At 38.6% G+C, this 16,426-nt stretch overlaps 1 protein-coding gene across 2 annotated transcripts in view; it reads right to left on the bottom strand.

The window, feature by feature from the left end:
* LOC136865949 (WD repeat domain phosphoinositide-interacting protein 4) overlaps positions 1-16,426 on the bottom strand; it is a 91,152-nt gene that overhangs the window by 57,925 nt on the left and 16,801 nt on the right. For both annotated transcript variants that reach the window (XR_011017902.1, XM_067142513.2), the window contains exons 4-6: positions 9,646-9,826; positions 4,846-5,054; positions 2,713-2,814 (exon numbers count right to left, since the gene is read on the bottom strand). Coding sequence is in view for 1 of the 2 variants with exons in the window: in XM_067142513.2 (XP_066998614.1) it covers positions 2,713-2,814; positions 4,846-5,054; positions 9,646-9,826 (492 nt within the window). In the remaining variant the exon portion in view is untranslated. The remainder of the gene's footprint in view (positions 1-2,712; positions 2,815-4,845; positions 5,055-9,645; positions 9,827-16,426) is intronic.

Genomic DNA, 16,426 nt, shown 5'->3' with positions numbered 1-16,426 from the left:
CACTTAAGCGACTGCAGCTATCGAGCTCTGTCAAGAAGCTTCAAGAGTCACCAAATGTTAAGAAAATAATTCTCTTTTCTGATGCAGCAGGAGGACAAAACAAAAATTTTGTTATGGCTGCCTTCTGCACTTGGCTAGCAAAGACAAAAAGTATTACAATAGAATACATTTTCCCAGTGCGTGGCCACTCTTACAGTCAGTGTGATAAGAAGTTAAAGAAAATGAAAAATATCCATTCAAAAGAAGAGTATGTACAAGCTTTTCAACAGTGCAGGGAGAAGCCTCAACCATTCCAAGTCTGTAATGGAAGTGAGATTATTAAGGACTGGAAGACAAATTTAATGGACTTCTTTTATCCAAAGCCAAAGGGGAAATATCCCTTTCAACTCCAGTCAGATGTAAGAATGCAATTTGGTATAGATGGTACAATAAGTGCATCAAAAACATATTTCAAGGTTTTCATTCCTTTCGTATTCCTAAAGAAATCAAACATTCTGCCTAGAGACATATCTTTCCTTGGACCATTCAAGAAACCAGCTATAGCAGCAGCAAAGCTGAAAGACATTCAGGACCTTTTGTGCTTTCCTCCTAATACAGTGAAAGCCTGGTATGAAGAACTTTTGGATAGTGTGAAGACTAACGAAGCAACTGATTCTGAGGACTCTGAGGTACATGACCTGGAGTGAAAATAAAAAAAGAGGAATAAACTGATGTGTTGTGGGGAAAAACCTGTGTAAATTTTTTAGTGTGATATATTATGTGATATGATGTATTATGTATATGATAACTTTTATTATTCTTAAGTAATTTCTAGTTCAGATGGTAGTTTAGTTAAAAATTAAAAGCAAAATTCCAACTAACATTGCATTATTTGTTATGACTTTCTCAGTTTGATGGAAAAAGGGAGTAAACCGTTCCTCGTATTTTGGCACATGTATCATAAATTAAATTATTATCATCAGTTGTAAGCAACAGTTGTAAAAGTATTTTCTACCTCACCATTACAAGTTAAGGGGTCATTTTTTGTTTGTAATAAGATAATACACATTGAAACATTAAACTCACATTTACCAGGAATGCACTTTTCCGACTTACACCCTTACTCCATCAAACTCCTCAATTGAGAACGATGGAAGTCTAAAGCACATTATAATGTAAGCATCTGACACATTGTTCCATTTATGAAACTTGAAAGCAGTGAGAAGAAACGTCGCACGTATTTCTGAGAGCAAGGCATCGAAGATTGATATCACAGCCCAGATTCTCATCCCTCTCCCCACTGCTATCAATCATGCGTTACTCATCGTATATACTTCCTCACCCCATACTTCTGACAATCATATAGATAACAGAGTGTTGGTATTTCACTTCAGTTGATATAGGAGACGATGATATAGGAGTAATATAATTTTCTTTTATAGGTAGATCTGCTAAAATGGAATGAAATATTTCAGGTTTAGTGTTCTCTTCTGTTGGTTGGAATCGAACCCGTGATCATGGGTTGGACACCACCATTGATCTCCCAAGGAAGCGAATTAACCAGTGAACGATGGATATGACCACTATATTTTTTAGTGTTATTTATTTGGGGCATCGACCTAAGAAGATCTTTTCCCTCTACTTTGCACCATATGTTGTGAACCTGCGTGTATTTGGAAATAGCGGTAGTGTAAAGTGTTGAATGCGAGGAAAGGAACATTAATGATGACACAAATACCCAGTCCCCAGGCCAGGGATATTAATCACTTACAATTAAAAAACCCTGACCCGGCCGGGAATCGAACCCGGGGCCGCCGGGTAACAGGCGAACGCATTGCCCCCTACACCGCGGGGCCAGACGACCGCTGTAAAATTGAACATTTTAATTTAATAATAATAATAATAATAATAATAATAATAATAATAATAATAATAATAATAATAATGATTTTGTGTGGCTATTTCTAGCCGAGTGCAGCCCTTGTAAGGCAGACCCTCCGACGAGGGTGGGTGCATCTGTCATGTGTAGGTAACCACGTGTAATTGTGGTGGAGGATAGTGTTAGGTGTGGTGTGTGAATTGCATGGATGTTGGGGACAGCACAAACACCCAGCCCCCAGGCCATTGGAATTAACAAATGAAGGTTAAAATCACTGACCTGGCCGGGAATCGAACCCGGGACCCTTTGAACCGAAGGCCAGTATGCTATCCATTCAGCCAACGAGTCGGACTATAATAATAATAATAATAATAATAATAATAATAATAATAATAATAATGGTGCATGGTATCTGTATAGGCCTGGTGGTGTCCTAATAATAATAAAATGAATGGTGAAGATGTCATAAACACCCAGTCCCCAAGCCAGGGGAATTAACAGTATGAGGGGGTTGATTCTAAAAATTGATCCGGGGCCATCAGAACAAAGGCAAGCACTGTATCCATTTTGCCACAAAGCCAAACTTTAATTTTCTAAACCTTAGGCTACCATCTCCACTGATCAGGGGTTGAGCATTGGCAGTAGCAGAGGCCAGGACAGTAGTTTGTGAAGCAGCCTTCAGAACACAACAGGCTTCTCCATTGGCTATTGGCTACAGCTCAAAATGCTGAAGGCCTGACGTTCAATAAACCAACCATCGAAAAGGGGTAATCTAAGACTAGTGGTAGCCCACGTCTTTATCCCAGCATACGCCACTGTAAATAATTATTACTAGATGTAGACAATGTACTTACGTTGATCTGCGATTTAAGTGTGTATCCTTTAATGCGAATATGTGGATAGTTCCTTTATCACTGGAGCAGCACAGGAATTCAGAATCCCTGCTAAAGTTTATACTGCAAAGAACAAATGCAACTTATAATCCATGTTGTACATTTAGAATGAATAAGATGAAAATATGTACACAAATATAAAATCAGCACAACAGTACACATGTCAATACATAAAAGAACCAATGACAGGGAACACTGACAATGTAATGAATGACAAATCTTAAGTTACATATCTGGAAGAGTATTAACAACAAGCACTGGGAAAAAAGAGAAAGAAAGAATAGAAGAAACTCTTCTTTCAATAAAACAAGACCCTGGTACTGTAAGGAATGGCGTGATGTAGAAGCATTAGGATAAGACTAAAATTATCTTCACTGCTAAGAAAGATCTTCCACTCAAATGGTTATTTAAAAAAATTACTGATATTTCTAATATGGTAACACAAATACTGCTAACTAGCTGAGTAACATAGGTTGTTAAGTATTCATCTTCTGTACTTAAAGTTGGACAATGGAATCCTGAATGAGTCAATTGGTACGTAAGAGTGGTTCGACACCCAGCAATGCTAGTGTGGGACAGTTTCCGCAGACACTTGGTGGAAGACACGAAGAAACGTCTTCAGGAAATGAAACTGATCTCATAATTTCTGGTGGACTCACACAGTGTCTACATCCCTTAGATGTTTCTGTCAACAAGCCCTTCAATGACAATATACGTAAATTGTACGCTGAATCGATGGCAGGAGGGGAGCATGAGCTGATGCCAGCAGGCAAAATAAAGAGGCCATCACTTGAACTCGTGTGTAACTGGGTTATTCAGGCATGGTTTATGGTGTCGACAGACGTTATTGTGAACTGTTTCTTGAAGACGGGCATTGCAAATAAGTTGGACGGAAGTCAGGATGATGCAGTATGGGATGGTGACCAGAATGATGCACGCGAGAATAGCTCAGAGACTGAAGACATTGACAATGAATAGGGTAAGCATGCCAGTTGTCTTGTTTCAATAACCCAATGCAAATTTTACGTTTCTTTCGGGAATACGATCTAAAGAACCATACTGGTTGGAAATTGGAAAATAAAGACAATAATCCTGATATATATCAATTTCATAGTTAACAGCAAGGTTTCAGAAATACATACGACAAAATTAGATTCCGCCCACTGCCCAAACTTGCGATGATTTTAGAGTACACGGATCTGCTCCTTTTTGAAATTATATCAAATGAAACATTTGTACCACAGCCAGCAGTCATTCAAGGTATGAAGTATGGGTAAGTCATAACTTTCAATGGCAAGAATCTAAAATTTGAGAAAGAAGACGAGGAAAGAAAAGATATCAAATGCTGGACAAAATTAAAGGAAAGAATTATTCAGACATGAAAAACTTGGCTATGGACAGGCAAAAAGGAAGAGGTTTATCCCATGACAAGACCTGACATTAGGCAGAATACCTGGATGATGATAGTATTTTATGCATGTTTTTGTGTGACAGGTTTGTTCAAACTATTGGCGGTCAAATTAAATCTGATTCCACAGTCAACAATGTGGCCATTTATTGTGATTTAACCGGGCGAGTTGGCCGTGCGCGTACAGACACGCGGCTGTGAGCTTGCATCCAGGAGATAGTAGGTTCGAATCCCACTATCGACAGCCCTGAAGATGGTTTTTCGTGGTATTTTCACACCAGGCAAATGCTGGGGCTGTACCTAAATTAAGGCCATGGCCGCTTCCTTCCAACTCCTAGGCCTTGCCTATCCTATCATCGCCATAAGACCTATCTGTGTCGGTGCGACGTAAAGCCCCTAGCAAAAATTTTTTTTTTTAAATTTGTGATTTGAATGGGTTGAGACCTATAGAAAGGACAAGGGTACAGCAGCAGCGGTGATGCTCAGGTAAATAGTAAAAGTAAAAAATTGGAATCGGCCTCCTACTCTGCAAATGCTACCTCTCAAAAATACTATTTTGCACTACTAAAGCATACGCATGTTAGGAAGGGAAATTATTAATTAGAAGTCTCTTCCATAACTGTCTCTTTATAATGTCAAAAAATAACAAAACATGAATATTCATAGAATATTAATTTATAACTTACCAATAGAGAGTAGCAGGATCACAACCTCTACGTAGTTCTGCAGATAACGAACGTCGCAAAGTATCCCACACCCGAATAAGAGTGCCTTTGTTTGATGCTGTAGCCACCAAAGTGCCCTGCTGGTTCACAGCTAAGCAAGCCAGTTCACCTTGGTGGGCATTAATGGTCACAGGAGCACTTGAGATCCCAGCCTCAGTATTGGCCAAATCCTGAATTCCAGAGTGATATTTGATTATTAATAGTATCATTGTAAAACTCAGGAGTAAATGGAATAAGAAGTAACATACCAATTAAAAAAAAAAAATTACACCCAAATTTCCAAGGATCCTACTTCTTTTTCTACTACCTGGCCTTTTCTCATTTGCTTAGGGTCAGCACTAGATGTAGTTTAAGCCAAGTTTTACAGTCGGATGCCCCTCCTGATGCCACCCCTATGTGGAGCAATGTATTCACTGTTATGTGCCCCTGTGGTGGTTAGTAGAGTGATGTGTTGTATATAAATGAACACGTGCATTAAGAAAATCACAAACAACCAGTCCCCAAGCCAGAGGAATTAACCAGACAAAGGTAAAATCCCCAATCTGGCGGGGAATCAAACCCAGGGACCTCTGAACCAAAGGCTATTACACTGACTATTCAGTCTAGGTACGGTACTATACTTGTCACACTGGCTTGAAATTATACATGCACTTACAGAATTCAACATAAAGATTCATATTACATGAATGAATGTAATGTTTCTGGCTCATCTAAGAACAGGAGAATTCAAGGATGGGAAATAAGACCATGAAAGCCAAAATTTACAGATGTTTGCCAAAGAGATATCCACATTACACATGAGTCCATTAAAACTGATGTCTCTTGCACATATGTCCAACACTTTTGTGTTACTTTTTCTTTTGAGGAAATTGTAGTCATAATATAAAACAGTACATTATTATGATGTCCATTTGGTGTAGCTTTTATTTTGCATTATTGTTGGAGTTCAATTTTAATGGACTCATATAACCACAACATATTTCATCAATGGTTTCAAGTCATGCCAATAGTGTTATATTAGGTGCTGGTGTTTTCAAGTTACATTTAATGTTCTTTTCCATTTATAATTAAGGCTGAAGATGGCCCAATACAAGGGTCAAAACTAGTCCCGATGTAATAAATAATATTAACATATTATAAACGGTAATGAATAGGTGGACCTTCCCATCCTTGTTGATAGTGATAAATCATCAATACAGACCAAAATGAAACGCATTTCATATTATCTGCTTTAAGTCGTACCGACACAGGTAGGTCTTGTAGAGATGGGATAGGAGAGGACTAGGAGTGGGAAGGAAGTGACCGTGGCCTTAATTAAGGTACAGTCCTAGCATTTGCCTGGGTGAAAATGGGAAACCACTGAAAACAGTCTTCAGGTCTGCTGACAGTGGGGTTCAAACTTACTATCTCCCAAATGCAAACCGACAGCTATGCAACCCAAACCTCACAGCCACTTGCTCGAGCAATGTATTATATCTTTTTAATGTTCAGATGCAACCCATATTTATCAAGGCAGTCTTTCCACACCTGAACTAATCGTTCATGTGTAGGCCTTGACTCAGATATCATCACATCGTCAGTGTACAACAAGGTCCAGGGATATGGCATCTGTAAATCCTTGTTGACCATGTCCATGCAGAGAATACAGAATAATGGTGATAAGGCAGAAATTTGGTGAACATTCACATGGACACTGAATGGATGAGAGTTTCCTGCTGTGTAGTGAACCAAACTGCTGACATTATGGTAGAAAAGCTGAACCTGGCAGATGTCTCAGGTACATTACGGGATCTTAACGCATACCTTAAGTGACTATTCTCGATGATCATATTTATGTACCACGGTGATTCGGCAAGTGTTTCTCAGGAGTGGTTACACATCTGATTGCTCTGAATGGTTTATCACAACAAAGGGGTTAATTTTTTACTTAGATCAAGTGAAGTTTTGCGATCAGTGCAATGATTACGGTAATTCTTCATTTTATGCTCATGGTGTAAGTTAACATCATTTTTCTGTTAAAATGATGAGTGATACACGAATGCCAAAACAGACTAAGGGAAAGCAAATAAGAGGGAAGAGAGTCCAGGGACAACCAAGACTGAGATGGGTGGACTTAGTCGATAACAGCACAAGACAGTGGAAGCTGAATTGGAACACAGCAATGGATGGGGAGGGGTGGAATGATAGAAAAAAATGGAGGGTAACCATATTTGTCCCTACCTAGCTTTTGCTAGAAAATGGGAACTGATGATGATGATGATGAATGATTAAGGTTTGGATGTTAAGGAAAAGTCATATTTCTTTCCCAAGCTTACTTTACCAGAAATCTGAAAAATAAGTATGAATGACGAGTCCCTGACCCTGTTTAAATCTTTGTTTTATGTTGCTTACAAATGCATACTTTGGCTATTTTCATTGTTTCGGTCATACTTTGCACATTTTAATGATATAAGGTCATATTTGGTTACATTTTGAGCATTTTTGCTTAAATTGAGGCATTGTTTTTAACAAGAAACATGTTGCAGGTGTAGAAGACCTAATTTTGAGAAAGAGTTGCTGTAGAGACCATCTCATTGAGGAGGATGCCACTTCAGTAGGCTTAGATATATTTAGCTCAGAAGCAATTAGCAAACAAGGAAATTCCATTTTTCTCTAGCCCAGTTCATCTTTGACGGGTCCAGTTACAGCCCTCTTCCCCATTCACCGCCAACGAATTTCAGCAGATTGTTCACACTTCTAGTACTACAGTGGGCCCTATCATGCCTAAAGTGAAGTGTAGTGAAGATGTAAAATTAAGAAAATGTGTGAAAGAGTTTGGTGAAGAGATTTTCAGCACTGATGGAACAATTCTCTTCAGTAAAGCGGCTGAGGTGAAGGTAGTGGTAGTAAAGCGATTTAATGTGAATACATATTGAAAGATTTAACGTACTGTAGCTCTGTCATTTTGCACGATTTAATATGTCTGCTGTATTATCACCAATCACTTTTTGGTACTTAAGATGTTTAAGATTAGTAATACTCCCATATTTGCATAAACTTCCAAACCCTGATGATGATGATGATGCGAGTTAACCATCTACTTTGATCATTTTATGAACTTTGACGATGACCACTTTGTAAAGTGTAGCTCAAATATCCTAATCAGAGGCAAACTTTCAATCAAGTTTGTGGTTTTATGTGACTATTAATATCATGACCACAGCCACAGGAGGCAAACCTTACATCATTCTCCAGAGGAAAATGTTTTCCATTAGCAACTAATAATACAAAATATGTACACTAGACGTTAGGTAGCAGTTTAACAACAATGTGCTTTCCCAACCTCAAAGCGGAATAGTCTGTTAATACATTCACTCCCATAGACGCCTTAAGGCGTTTAAGAGCAGGCTATGTGCGAAACCGTATCCGAGTTAAGGAGTTTAAGGTTGCACAATGTAAATGTTTTGAATTTAGCGCTAAATTTGTACGAAGTCGTAGTTTGTGTTGAAAACCATAGATGGCATATAAATGAACAGTCCCTCACTCCGACTACCTGAACAGAGGGTACATTCCAATGTTTTCTTTCTTCTTCAAGTAAACACGGACCTAAGCCAGTCGTGGTGTTCTTGTGAGGGTGTGTAGTGAAGCGAGTAACTGTTTCGCAATAACATGACGAGTTACAAACACAGTATACGAAGTGAAGAAATTGAAGACATACTACTGAATGATGATTCTGGTGATGAACTCATCTCTGATTTCAGTGATAGCGAAAGCAATTCCGATGATGACATACCAGACCCAAGGCAAAGTGAAATTCAGCACATTTGAATAACCGATACGGATCCGTCTTATTGCCAGCCTGCAATCAAGTTCACTGGCCGGCTAGGATTAAATGTTGACATAAAAAATAGCAATGAAATTGTGTCTTTCGTCAATTTATTTGTAAATGACGATTTCCTTGAATATGTATGCTAACAGACAAACCTTTACGTGGAACAAGTTATTAGTGCAATACAGCGTCCATTCACTAAATAGGCCTATTCTATTTTTCAAGCGTGGAAATCGGTCGACGTGAATGAGATGAAAAAGTTTTTATGACTAATTTTTGTAACCGGAATAATTAAAAAACCAGATCTGAAAATGTACTGGACAGAAGACACTATTTTCGGCTCGTCGATATTTTTCGAAAACCATGGCATGAACCCGGTTCGAAAACATATTGTCATTTTTGCACTTTAATGACAGTAGTCATTATGAGGGAAATCCTGATAGGCTATACAAAATTAGGCTGATTCTCGAAAGGCTCAGCGACCAGATTTCGTAGAGTAACATTTAATGTAAAATAGTGCACAACAGAGATGAGGGGATTTACAAAGACTGGGCTGGAGGTTTAAATCACCCGCTGAGGAACTGGCAGTCAACATGTTAAGAAGGAAGCCATACTTTACAGTGTTGATTCAGTTAACACATCACTAACAAGCCTGTAAAAAAAAATTAGTGTTTGACACCTTGTCAGGCATAGAGCTGTTGACCTCAATTTAAATCATAAGTCCACAAAAAAAAAAAAAAACCTTACAAAGCTATAAGTTTTAGCAGTGCTTTTATAACTGCATCAAAAAGAAGTGTGTGAAAATGTGGAGAGTGTCTTTGTCCTCTTACGCTTTCACATTTATCTCTGTTTTTTTCTATTTCACCTTCAGTCACTGAATTGTCGATTCCTATATTTACAGTTTTGCAAAGAGCTTTTAAAAAAGGATTAAATAATGACTTTAAAGGACTTACCACAAGCTGCACACTGCCCAACTTGTGACCAGGAAATGCAAGCAAATGACGCTCTGCAGTTACAATAGGACTCACTTCACACAATCCCAGAGTATTCTCCCGAGTTTCGATCGTGAACAACCTCTGACATGGTGAAGGGAATGAAAACACATGGATCTGATGACTCAGTGCCACGATTATCCTGCAAGGTGTCCAAAACATTCATCAAACAGATGATTAGTAGTTTATCAATACAGCTTAAAATAAAACCACAATTATTCAATACTACATAACATACCAAGAAATAAAATGGGAGTACAATAACTCGAAGATCTTTCTATTTCAACATGTTATACGCCTAACAACCTTGTCTCAGAGTAACTCCCTTTTTTTCTTGCTAGTGGCTTTACGCAACATCGACACAGATAGGTCTTATCCCTTTCAGACCGTGTACGCACAATTGTGCAGGTTCGTATTTGATTTATGTCTGAGCTTATTTGACGTTTTCTTGGCGCTAGACTAGACTGCAGTGCTTGTGCGGGACACGCAGCATGTATTTCAGCTGTTTTTATTTAGTGCTTGACCACTAGGGGGCAGGAAGCAGAGTTTAAAAATACAGTTTATCGGCAAGATGGTGGGAAGCAGTAATGCCTAAAGTAAGTATTTATTTATCGCATTCATATTAATCTGGAAGCTTTATTGAATATCAAAATATAATCAATGAAGTGTGTAAATTGTTTAGCAAACATAAATTGTGAACTTACAACATCGTACGTAATACCATGAGGTTTTGAATGTTGATACGCACAATTGTGCGGGCTAGGTTTCCCTACAGGCAATGCATGTGGGAGTGCTGGGTGCTGCCACCAAAAGGACTGTGAAAGCAGAACTCGTATCCTACGTGAGAAATGTAATGTATAAGATTTTAATTGTTTAAAATCGTTCCACACTGTAAAATAGAACATTTGATCATGTACATGTGTACATTCACATGTACTGAGTTGATTTTTTATTTTTTATCTTTGTAAGTAGTGAATTAAATCCTGACACGCACAATTGTGTGGGTTCTGTTTTTCAGCCGACAGTTCCTTATTTTGTAAAATAAACTGTAAAAACATGTATTTGAGAGCATTTTAGTAAGTTTTTGAAATACAAACAAAAATTCACACCTCCAGTTTTCTTTCAGGTCTGACGACAAGGTGCTGCCGCCAAAAGGGCAGTAAAAGCAAAACTCGTCCTCAGTCTAGAAAATGTAATGTTTACTTGTGTTTGAACAAAGATTTAATTGTTTTAAATTATTCCCCACTGAAAAATAGAACATTTGATCATGTACATATGTATATTCACATGCATTGAGGTCATTTTTCTTTTTTGTAATTGTGCGGGTGCTTTTTTCAGAGGTTAATTTTTATTTTGTAGAATAAACTAAAAATATATGTATTTAAGAGCATTTTAGTCAGTTTTTGACGAACAAACAAAAATTCACACTGCCAGTTTTCTTTCGGGTCTGAAAGGGTTATGGTGACAATGGAATAGGAAAGGGCTAGGAGTTGGAAGGAAGCGGCCGTGGCCTTAATGAAGGTACATCCCAGCATTTGCCTGGTGTGAAAATGGGAAACCACGGAAAACCATCTCCAGGGCTGCTGCCTTGGAATTCAAACCCACTATCTCCCGGATGCAAGCTCACAGCTGCACGCCCCTAACCGCACGGCCAACTCGCCCGATATATTTTTATCTTTAATAATAATAATAATAATAATAATAATAATAATAATAATAACGTTATTGATTTTACATCTCACTAGCTACTTCTGACAGTTTTCAGAGACGCGGAGGTGCTGGAATTTTGTCCCACAGGAGTTCTTTTGTGTACCAGTAAATCTACTGATATGAGGTGGAAGTGATTATTGTTTTAAGACGAAGTACAACTAGGCAACTATCCTCCATATAACACTAATCAGAGAGAAAAAAATTAAAGGGATCCGACACTTTGAAAAATCAAGGTCTGACATATGTGAGCACTCTCAAATACCACCGGACTGAGCCAGGATTGAACCTGCCAAGTTGGTGTCAGAAGACCAGTACCTTAACCATTATTTATTAATCTGCCTGAAATTTCAGACAACTACAAGGATCCAGAATACTACAACAAATTTATAAATTATATCCAACAGCAGTCATGAACAAAGGAAATGAAATATGGATTTGTGATTTGCAGAGCATTGCGTGCATTAACATGAGGTTTAAGGTAGAGGATGCCTCAACATCCTGACTGACCCTTTAAATGCTGCAAGGGAAATGGAATGGACAACGCCCTGGCTTATTGCTGCTACAGAAGTTCACAAAGACGTAACAATGTTCAATGTTAGTCCATGACTTCAAGGTTCTTGAAGTGATATTTAAGTAGAGGATACACTGATTGTATCTAATCTTTTCTTCTTTGTCAATTTCCACTGGCTGTGTAGCATCAATCCCAAATCCGATTATTGGATTGACTGTTTGTTTTTTCATCAAAGGATATCATGTCTTAAAACAGAGACTTTCACGACCACTGAATGACATATCATTTTGGGGATATTAGGTCGCATTACAAGTGTTGTAAGCTAACGCATTTTGATCTTATTAACAATATTGTCTACAGATCAGTAAGAATGAAAACAATTATGGTAAATGTCACTCCATACTAACTAGACTAAAGATAGAAAGATACTGTTAGAAATGTAGTTCATTCCAGGTCCTCTAGAGTCACGGAGAAAGACATAGCCATGATCTACTCAGTGTATGGCAGTAACCTTTGTTAAAATTTTTCACTTGTTTAGCAGTTTCTATCATCTTGTGAATGATTCTACGTGTAAAACGTTTCTCATTACAAATGACAGATGATGCATCAAAAATGATTTGATGGTCACTGGGTTGTATGGCATGCTGTATAGCAAGAAATTACTGTATGGTATCTTAAGAAACAAAAAGAGAGATCAAGTAAACACCAGATTTGTGAAGGATGAAGGTGGCATAATTTTAACAAAGCCAGAAGAAATAAGAAATAGATGGAGAGAGTATTTTCAGAAGCTGCTGAACATAAGAACGGATGACAGTCATTCAATGGATGACCAGGAAAGGCAATTAGTTGATGAAATGGATAAAGAAATTACAATGAATGAAATTGAAATGGCAGTAAGAAAGACGAAGAATGGAAAAACTGCTGGAATAGATGAAATTTCAGTGGAGATGATAAAGGCAGCTGGAGCTGTAGGCCTGCAGTGGAGATATCAGGTTCTCAGGAATGTCTGGGAGAATAAGGAGGTCCCTGAGGATTGGCAAAAAGGAATAATCATCCCAGTTTTCAAGAAAGTTTTGAAGAACTACAGGGGAATTACTCTAATATCCCATGTTGCTAAGATAATGGAAAGGATACTGGAAAGTAGAATAAGGTTGAGGGTTGAGAATCAGATACAGGAAAATCAGTTTGGTTTCAGAAGTGGAAGGTCAACAATAGAGCCCATTTTCATTATGAGACAACTAATGGAAAAGCATTGGGAGTACGGGAATGATATGGTGATGACATTCATTGACATTGAAAAGGCATATGACAGTGTCCCCAGGACGAAAGTTTGGGACAGTCTGGTGCAAAAAGGAATTGGACAGGGATTAATAAAAATGATCATGGCATTGTATAAGGAATGTTGTAGTTGCATGCAAACACAAGTTGGCAGGACAAGTTGGTTCAAAATAACTAGTGGGCTGAGACAGGGAAGTATTCTATCACCAATCCTGTTTACAATAGTAATGGATGACATCATGAGAACAGCAAAAGCAGCATATGGAGGAAGAGAAATGAACATGATGTTATTTGCAGATGATATTGTGATTTGGGGAGAAGACGACAGGAAGGTTCAAGAACGGTTGAATGTGGTGAATGAGAAGATCGAAGAATGTGGATTGAAAATAAGTGTAGAAAAGAGTAAAACTCTTGTTATGACTAGAGGGGAGAAAGAAGGGAAAGGTCAGATTAGACTTGCAGACAAGCCCCTGGAAGTAGTGGAAATGTTTAAATACCTGGGGAGTGAATTAATGGAGAATGCTCGACTGGATGCTGAGATTAGTAAAAGGATTCAAGCTGGAAGTTGTTTCTATCATAGTGTAAGAAATATGTTATGGGACAAAGATGTGCCAACAGAAGCAAAGGATACTATGTACAAGATGTATTACGTACCCATAACAACTTACGGAGCAGAAACTTGGACAATGACAAAGAAGGATGAGAGTCGAATACAGGCAGCCGAAATTTTCTTGAGGAGTATGATACAGAAGAGTAGAAGAGACAAAATAAGGAATGAGAAAATCCGGGAAGAAATTGGAGTGGAAAAAGTGAATGATAGAATAGAGAAGAGCCGACTAAGATGGTTTGGGCACATAAAGCGAATGAGCGACGAAAGAATGCCAAAAAAGGTGATGGAAATGCAAATCCAAGGAAGGAGAGGCCGTGGACGACCACGATTGAGATGGAAGGATACCATCCAACGCAGCATTATAGAAAGAAACCTGGACTGGGACACAGTGTTAGAGGAGGAGTGGTGGAAAGACCGAATAAAGTGGAGAGGAACCATATTTGCCCCTACCCGGCTACAGCTGGATAAAGGGAAATGATGATGATGATGAATGACAAGTTATTCGGAAGTGTGTCACAAGAAATAAAGAGGGTTTTGATTACGTGACATGCAGCAAGCTGCGAAGTGAACTGCTCTGGGGACAAAACTGAACTGTGTGCAGTTGTGCAGGAATTCAGTACTTTTATGATCGGGCCAGTGAGCGAGTACAAACTGTAAATAGTAGTTTAATAAATTTAGTTCTTAGAAAAACATACTACCTCTCTGAGCAATCGGTTCAGTTTTGAGGACCATGACAACCCACAACATTATGACCAAATTAACCATAGTTGGGTTTATGGACAGGTAAGACTGAAAACTAATTAATTATACTGTCGGACAGAACTAGAATCATCATCAAATAAAAAGGAAGAGATTACTGGTCTTAAATTTCACCAATGACCAACTAAGGAAATCCCCAATTTCCCAATACAAAAGGCAACAAATTTGAGACAATACCAAAGAAAACAGATCAGTATCCTAGAAAATGAAATCAGTGCGGAGGATGAAAATAGATGGATGGTAAAAAATGATGAGGAAGGTTTTAAAGACGAGTCAGAACCCAGAAGACAAAGGTTCTGTGTGACAAAAGTGAAGAAAGAGAGTGAGCAGTAGCCTTAAGAGATACTGATGTTATATCAACACTGGCAGACGAACACCATCTAGACATTGAAATATGACATTGTTCTACTGTATTGTATGTACATATTAAGAAATTTATGAATATAAAGGTATCTTTGATATTGTCTGACCGTAACTACGGAGTGTTGCCCCAATTAATACAGGTCGCAACCTTTAGCACACATGCCGCTCCTGGAAGCAGCTGCATGTTATTTTTTTTTGTTCTGTCTGGTCAGTGTGATTTAGAGAAGTACATCATGTGGTCATATCATACGACTGTTGCCTTATGGCGTGCCGAATTGCAGACATGGCAGGGCTACATTGTTGGCCTTTCCAATGCTAACTTCTCATTCTCGACGATTTTATAACAGTGTAAAATGAAAAGTCTCAACACTAGTAAGTCCTCTGTAGGCAATGTAATAAAATTACATCAGAATGGTTTCCCTCCGGAAGCAACAACCTCGAAAAAACTGCCACTGAAGAGAGTTCAACCATCCAGGACTCCAGGCATCATTAAAATGGTAAAGGCTGCTGTCCTGAAGGAAACTCCACCAACTCAAAACCACTTTGCCAGCCACACAAGCACATCTAGAGTCTAGCATATAATTAAAGATGATCTGAACCTGGTAAAGTGGCATAAGGCACGTGGACGTGCTTTGAAAGCAAGGCACGTTAAAGAACGGTTCACTAATGCCAGAAAATCATACGAAAACTTCCTAGCAGGGGATAAATGGCAGTCGGATGTTACCTTGGATGAAGCTCTGGTTTATTTGGATGACAGCAACAAACCCTGGACAATTTACTATCGCCCAAAAAGCTAAAAGGGGCACTCAAACTTCACCAAGGAAAACAAAGGAAAGTTTGCTAGGATATTCAAGTTAGTGGCAGGATATTGTGTCCGGGGTAAACTCATTATCTTTGGAGTGCCGAAAAATGTGAAGATCAATGCTACCTACTTCCAGAAGAATGTCATGGACCCCTATTGCGATGAAGATATCCCTCGCCTGTATGGTTGGGATAATTCAAATGTCTGGATCCACATGGATAAAGCATACAGTCATACCACCAGATCATCATTCACCTACTATGAGAGAAAAGAAGCAGAGACGGGTGTCCGTGTCATACCATTTAGTGTTGGCTTCCTGAAAAGAGGGCTTTATTCTAGACGTCCCCCACTATTGAGAGTCTTTGGAAAGTGTGCAAGGAGGTATGGGAAAATATTACTCTTCCTGTATTTCATCGAAGTCCTCTACAGTGGAAACTGAAGTGTAGGGCAATAGTTCATGCCCGTGGCTATCACATCGAGCATAGCTGGGTCTGGAGAAAAGGAACTGCCTAGGACAAAAGGTACGTCAAAATCGTCCAAGCTTAACTGGGGCAACCCTCCGTATACTAATTTTCTACAAAGCAAAAGTTTACAAGCAAATCCACTTCCCATTCACTACATTTTTAGTGGGGCTCCCTAACTAGCTTCACCATAATGTTACACAGTATTTTATAAAATATTTAACTCTATATACACTATGTGATCCAGA

Source organism: Anabrus simplex, chromosome 3 (assembly GCF_040414725.1).
Source record: "Anabrus simplex isolate iqAnaSimp1 chromosome 3, ASM4041472v1, whole genome shotgun sequence".
Taxonomy (NCBI): Eukaryota; Metazoa; Arthropoda; class Insecta; order Orthoptera; family Tettigoniidae; genus Anabrus; species Anabrus simplex.
Note: the sequence above shows the minus strand (reverse complement) of the source record. Positions and strands in the feature narration are given on the sequence as shown.